Below are 7,436 nucleotides of genomic sequence, written 5' to 3' on the forward strand. Positions count from 1 at the left end.
AATACTACAAAAGTCTTTCGATAATCTGGAAAGAAAGAATTGACATAAAATATCGATTATGATAGGAATGACATTGGTCAGCATATATGATAGAATAACGTTTGTATTATAGGAATATGGTGACTCAGATTATATATACGTTAAAGAGCTCTGCACCACAAGAAACACGTCTGTAGACAAGGCTTGACATCGTTCAATGAAGAGATGTCAAGAACCAATGAAGATTTGAGTAACAAAAGACGAAGATGCATCATATATATATACCAGTAATAAATTCTTCAGCGACAGAGCTGAGAAATTTGAAGGACTGATGAGAACAATACTTTTAAGACAATGATTATGATTGAGTTCGAATAATTAACAGGCAGCAATAAAGAAGACTCAGTGATATCACTTTGGGAAGTCAAGCAGTCTTTGCACAGAACAATTCATATTCTGCAAATGTGAACGGCAAAGTTTTTTAAAAAAGCAATATATGTCATTTTACAACAAAAGAGTTGGGTGTTGAAATGGATGGGTAGAATGTTAGAAGTAACGCTAGGAATCCACAATTTTATGGAATCAGAAATGTTACAGATATTATGCAAGTAAAGGTTAACAAGTGTGATTCAATAAGATGGGTGATTAAATAAATTAAATTACATCAATATTAATTATAGGTAAAAGAAGTCGAAGAGATATAATTCTCGACTTTGAAAAGTCACACCATTTGAATGAGAGGAATATAAATAAGAGTTAGTCCATTTTGAAATAAATAGTGAGATATAAGCAATGAAGTGAGAGGAATAAGAATAAGAAGAGTTTAAAGAAAGAATATATAATCAAATTGAAAATCTGATTTATATATATATTTATGTGTGTGAGAATATGTTGGCTACTCAAAAGAAAATATTTTTAGAGGTTGATTTAAGGTAGAAATAAGAAATAAGATAGAAGGGCATATTGTGTGCTGAAGTTAAAGAATTCAACTAGATACAAATGTCAGATTGAAGAAAAGATATTTGTGTAATTGAAGTATCCATCATCAATTGAAGTAAGCAACATAGTCAAGGTGGAATAGGAATTTGTATGCAGTAAGTTGGTGCTCACGAAGACAGCAGTAGGGATTGGGGCATCCAGTACGTCAGTGTCTGCAAGGTATGGGAGTTGGAGCTTCTAGAGATCGGTCCTCATAAACATAGGGGTTAGAGCCTCTAGTAGGTTGTAGCCTACAAATCTTTTTAAAAGAACAAGTTTAGATAAAAGCATTTATTTGTCATGGTTTTTTCCCACATTGGGTTTCCACGTAAAGATTTTGTTATTGTGTTCATGTGCATAATTGTTTATTTCAGTATTTGAAGTTATTATTTCGGTAAAAGTTTTACATTGCCAAAGTTGTTATTATATTGATTCACTCCCCCTCTCAGTATAATCATGTGCTCTTTATCCAGAGAAGACGGAGGAGTAACAAAGGGTTAGGAAAGCCGGACTAGAGACGTCTTTAAGGTTTGATTTGAGTTAGAGGGTAGAATAGTAAGTTTATACTGGTCATTGTTGAATTCTCATATTTGTTTTGCGAGTATTACTTGTCCCAAGCTAACCCTAATAGCAGGGACATTACAACGAGAAGGAGGAGGAGGAGGAGGTGGTGGTGGTGGTAGATGAGGAGAATACGAAGAAAAGGAAGAGGAAGAGGAAGAAAAAGTAGCATCAACAGTTGATTCTACTTCAATGAATTAGTTGTGATCGTATCAAAACAATCTTGGAATCCTCCCTAACAACATCACCACAAATAATTGAGAGACAATATAGGGTGTAAGCTGAACAAACCACTGTATTCAAATTGTGCAAATTTGTAAAATTGGTAGAAGTTGTGCAAAAAAGAACCACACAACAAGTGGGTTGTTTTGGAAACATGTTTCATTTTGCAATGTAAACTGAAGTATGCTAAATATTAAATAAAGAATGAAAAATTACTCAGCATTGAAACATGTAGTCTAGCTTTTTCAAACTATGCAATGTATCTTGCTATCAATGAAACCTTTGAATTAGATAAAGGAAAATAAAGAGAAATGCACATTCTTATTTGTTTCTTAACTTTTTTGCTAAAATAATATATTTTGCTGCACCTCTTTTAGGTGCAACTGCTAGCTATTTAGTTGGTAAAGAAATTGTTTGTTTTTAACTTTATAGTAGACTCCTCTCTGACAGATTGTTAGTGGAATTTTGGGGTAGATAATTTTTTAAAATTACAATATTTTAAATCATCTAATCCCTATCCACACATAGCTTAAGAAGGAAACTAGAGGATCTGTGAATTCCAAGTAGTTGAAATCAGCAGACCAACAAACAGCTAATTGTAGGAGAAAATAATGAAAAGCATTCAGAGGTCAAAATGAGCCATGCAAAAAATGGTTTAATCAGATTTTCAGAATCCTGAAATATTGTAGAAAATTTACAGCCCACGCAACTACTTTATTTTCAATAAACAGGCAAGACATACTGAGACACAAACTCTCAAGTCCAGAAGATTCATAGATATCATATAATAAAAACATACCTAAAGACATTTTGAGGGTAAATCTTCTTTTGAACAGCCATTTGAAATATCCATGCAGCCGTAGCCCTCCGTTCAAATGCCCAAAGAAGATCTTCAATGACATTCACAAGGCCAAATCCAACCTCATCTTCCAGAATCTTCATTTCTTCCAGAAGGACGTCAACTTCTGATATCAATTTCTCTGAACTCTCTGTTAGCAGCCTAAATGTTTTTCCATAGAAGAATGCAATAAGTTATCAAAATAAAGCGAGAAAGACTTCCATGAACAAACAAAGGCCACAAGTAAGAACTACCTCATTGGAAGTGTAAATCCTACAGCACCCAAATTCCTAAGAAGATATAATGTTTCACTGGTACTTTTACACATGCTTGCAGCCCCAATGATGCATGTCCATGTCCTACAGTCTGGCTCAAAACCATCCACCCTCATCTTCATCAACTTCTCAATTGCCATGGCATGATCACCAATTTTAAGGTAAGCATTCATGACAGTATTATACTGTGCAGTACCCATATTCAATCCACAGTCATATAAATCCTTGAATACATTTTCTGCTCTTTCTGGTTCTCCACCCTTTCCATATGAATCCATAAGCATATGCATCGTTGCAAAAGTGGGCTCAATCCCTGAATTTCTCATCTCAGCCAGGAGATTTTCTGCTTTTTTATGCTCACCAGCATGTCTATACGTCTTCATCATGACATGATATGCTTCCCTATCCAATTTGCAAGAATTTTGCATTTCACTGAAGAGTTTTTCAGTCTCTTCCCATAGGTGTCGTCTACCACACACAGAAAGTAATTCTTTGTATGCATTCAATGTGGGTATGTGACCAGACCTTTCCATTTCTTTCAGAATAGCAAAAGCTTCTCCAGTCCTGTGATGCTTACTGTACATAGAAATTAAAATGCTATAAGTATCACTGTCCGGAGCACACATGGCTGCTTGCATGTGTTGATAAACTTCAACTGCCTTCTTTGAATGTCCTGTGCATGTGTACAGATTCAGCATTGTATTGTAGATGCCAACATCAGGCTTAAAACCAGCTGCTTCCATATCTCCAACAATCAACTCTGCATCTCTGACTTGCTCTCTCTTGCTGAGCAATTTGATTAAGGTTCTATAAAGTTGCATGTTAGGAGAATAACCTGCAGCTTTCATATCACTATAAATCCTTTTTACCTCGGGAATATTCCCAGCTTTGGCAAATGCATTAAACATCAGAGAGACGGTACTTTTACTTATCTTAAATCCAATCTGCTGTAATTCCTCAACTAGGATTTGCAAATGTTCCAATCTTTCTCCATTAATCAATGCCTGCATGAGGCCATTGATGGTGTCCACTGTGGGTGACAACCCGTTTTTCAACATTTGATCAAATGCAATCCGTGCTTGCTTGTGCTGGCCACTCTGAGCATATGCACATATGAGAGCATTGTAAACCTTCGCATTTATGGGCAAGTTTGACAACTGAAGCTGCCCAGATATCTCTTCAGCATTCTGCCACATATTTTGTTTTCCGTAAGCCTCAATCAGAGCAACATAAACCGAATAATCTTCTACTATCATACCACTTTTCAAACTGCAGCCAAGTAAATAATCCGCTGTCTCGGGAAACCCCATCTTACAATAAATCATGGCCATAGATCTACAGATATGATAAGTCATCTGGAGACCATAATACCTGAAATCTGAATAAAGTTGAGAAGCTTCAGCAAGAAGCTCAGACCGCTCATATGCTATAATCAGAACCTCGTAAACAGAGACACTAACCACAGGACAATAAATACTCAATTTTTCGAACTCTTCTCTTGCAGCTTCAACCTGTTCAGCTTGTGCAAGCATAATGATCAATGCTTCATGTATGGCAGTGAGAGATTTGGTTCCAATATCGGATATGAAATTTACAAACAAGCGTGCATCATCGTACCTCTTTGACAAGTGATATACATTAAGAATGGAAAGCAAGTTTTCATGTCCGGGAGAGTAACCTTGAACCACAGCTGACTTCAACACTTCAGCCGCTTGCTCATTGCATTTTGCCTTGACCAGGATTCTACATAGAGTCAAAGTATCAAGAGAAGAAGCCTCCATATATGCAATCAATTTCTCCACATTCTCGTGGTTATCTTCAACCATATAGATCTGAAGCATGGATTGAAATAAATTTGGATCTGGTTTGAAGCCCTCCTGCACCATATTCTGACACAATGCCAACGCCTTTTCTATCTTGTTGGCTTTTAGTAGAACACCAAGTATCACAGAATATGCCAGACAATCCGGCTTTATTCCATTCTTTATCATACAATCATATGTTTCATATGCTTCTTCTAGCATCCCTGCCTTCGCATACCCACAGATCAAAGCACTGAATGTACGTAATGTCGGTCTCACCCTAGCTTCTGACATTTCAGAGAAAATCTGGGCTGCCTCCATTATGAAGCCAGCTTTCCCTAGAGAATCAACCAAAACGGTGAATGTCACTGCATCTGGACGGCACCTTGATGTTTTCATTTCCTTATATAGAAGATGGGCATTTTCATGCATGCCCTTCTTCCCATACATGTGAATCATAGTATTGTAGGTGATTTCATCTGCCTTGAATCCAGAAGAAGCCATTTGCATCCTGACTCCATCAACCTTATCCACCTTCCCGTTCCTTGCAAATGCATACAATAGAGCATTGTAGGTGACAGCATCTGGATAAAATCCTCTCCTTTTTATAGCATCCAATAATTCCCCTGCTTCCTCATCCTTCCCAGAACGCCCGTACACGGAAATCATTGCATTGTAAGTCCAAAGATCAGGCTCGCACCCACATTGCTCCATATCCTTAAAAACTTCTTCACCCTCCAAAGCACTACCACCTGCTGCACAGGAACTGATAAGTGTATTATAAGTAATAATATCAGGTCTAAGCCCTGCATTTTTTACTTCTCGAAGCAAACGAATTGCAGAACCATTTCCCATATAGCCCGCCTTGGTGCGAGCATTAATCAGAGTATTGAAAGTCACAAGGTCTGGCTCACAACCCTGGGACCTCATCGAGTTAACCAATTCTTGCACTTTCTCACAATTCCCGTATCTAGCATAGACTCCCATCATTGCATTGTATACTTGAACACAATTCCCCACTGTAGATTCTGCTCTCTTAAAAATCTCCTCCGCGAAAACAATCTGATTAGCCCTGCCCAAAACACCCAATATCGTTGCCAACATCCGGGGATTTGGCGTATACAAATGCCAAAGGTTTAGCCATTCATAAATCTCTAGAGCTCTTTTCCAATCTGTCTGTCCTACCCTTTTCACGACATAACAATAATCAAGCGGTGAGAGCTGCTCTATATTAGAATTCTCCAGCACTTCTGCCACTAGTCTATCGGAACGCAGCTTGCATATGGCATTGGAGAGTCGATAAACTCGGCTCTGCCAATCATTGGCCCTCTTGATTGCAAGTTGTGCTTGTCTTTTAGCCAATCTCTTACTCTCCAAAGTGGAATTCTCGTCCATTGTATCTTGCTTAGGAGCCGGAGGTATAAAGCCTTCCTGCTGCTCCAAATGGATGTCTTCATGTGTGGTTGTTTTAACATTTATGCTTGCGGGGTTTTTTAACTCTGAAGATTTGGAGGTCCCCTGCTCTCTTTCCAAATAATTGTTGCGTTGCTTTCTGGATTTTCTACCATTTTGTTCTGGTGGGATTTTAGTGGAAGGCAATGAAAACAAATCTACTGGGTCATCTTCCCTATTCAAATGAGGCCATCTTACGGAAGGCGAAGCCCTGCTGTACTTGAATTGTGGTGGAGAAGAAGAAGACGTCACTGATGCATTATTGGATGATGAATTTGAATAGCATACCTGTATTGGAGGCGATGGTGCCCCTGAATGAACTCCCCTGGCTGGGAAAACACATACGACTAACATTTTTGAGCTACCTCTACATACATTGCCCCTCCTCAGAATTGAGTGTATCGACGCCCTCGGTACACGTTGTGAGTAATTCTAATCGGAATAGAGTGTCTCCACGCCGCAAGTACACGTTGTGAGTACTTCTGATTAGCGAGAATCCGCTTCTTTCGGAGCCGTCTGTCGTGGAGCAAGACAAAATGACATTGCTTAACACGTATGCCCATGCAATATCCATCTATTGGGGTGGGGTCCAACGATGATGACTTCTAGTTTCAGTTAAACATTTTTATGTAGACAAACGACATTCATTAATGGAGGCGGGAGGGGTCACTAGAAAAGAAAGGGCGGGAATGATTCAAATATTAACCATGCAGTCTGGCATAATTAAGTCGATAGGTTTATTGTGGGAGCTTTTGCTTCCAAAAATTACCATTTCACCGAAAATGTTGTTTCTTTTAATTTTCTAATTAATTTTCAGATGATACACTAAAAAAACATTAAATTTAGAAATTTCTAAAAATAAAACTTAATTATTTTCACAACTCTTTAGAAAGTTTCTAATTTTCCTTTTATTCTTCACTCTCAAATAATCTTGATGAATCAAACTTGCAATTCTCTTGAAGCCCATTGACATATCTTTCTGTTTGTATGAAACTGAATCTTTGCATGGTGTTTTTGTGGATAATAAGAGACGGAATCTGATGAATAAGGTGAGATTTTCTTTAAGCTTTTGTCAAGCCATCTGGAAACGATGCAAAGTACAGGAGAAGGCATTTTATTCTTTGAATCTTCTTTAATGGATTTCAAAGATTCCAACAAGCTTTTACTTAGCAAATTTGGTCCACTTTTTGAATATTTTCTCAGAAGAATCTAGCGCCCAGTTATATTCTGTGGTATGTTGCCCTTTTCAAATTCTTTTGATTAATTTTGGCTCACTTTTGCAGAAAAAAATGGTAGACATTTCTATAGTTGTAGTCTGTTAGCAAAGAT

General features: G+C 37.7%; 1 protein-coding gene across 1 annotated transcript in view; it reads right to left on the reverse strand.

Moving 5' to 3' along the window:
• The window catches only part of EMB1270 (Pentatricopeptide repeat (PPR) superfamily protein), a 68,900-nt gene extending 62,266 nt beyond the window's left edge, over window positions 1-6,634 (reverse strand). The window contains exons 1-2 of the mRNA XM_089828537.1: window positions 2,833-6,634; window positions 2,540-2,740 (exon numbers count right to left, since the gene is read on the reverse strand). Coding sequence (XP_089684663.1) covers window positions 2,540-2,740; window positions 2,833-6,461 — 3,830 coding nt within the window. The 5' untranslated portion in view covers window positions 6,462-6,634. The remainder of the gene's footprint in view (window positions 1-2,539; window positions 2,741-2,832) is intronic.
• Window positions 6,635-7,436: the final 802 nt, after the last annotated feature.

This window comes from Cupressus sempervirens, chromosome 5 (genome assembly GCF_028749045.1).
Source record: "Cupressus sempervirens isolate cs-2001-9-10 chromosome 5, ASM2874904v1, whole genome shotgun sequence".
Taxonomy (NCBI): Eukaryota; Viridiplantae; Streptophyta; class Pinopsida; order Cupressales; family Cupressaceae; genus Cupressus; species Cupressus sempervirens.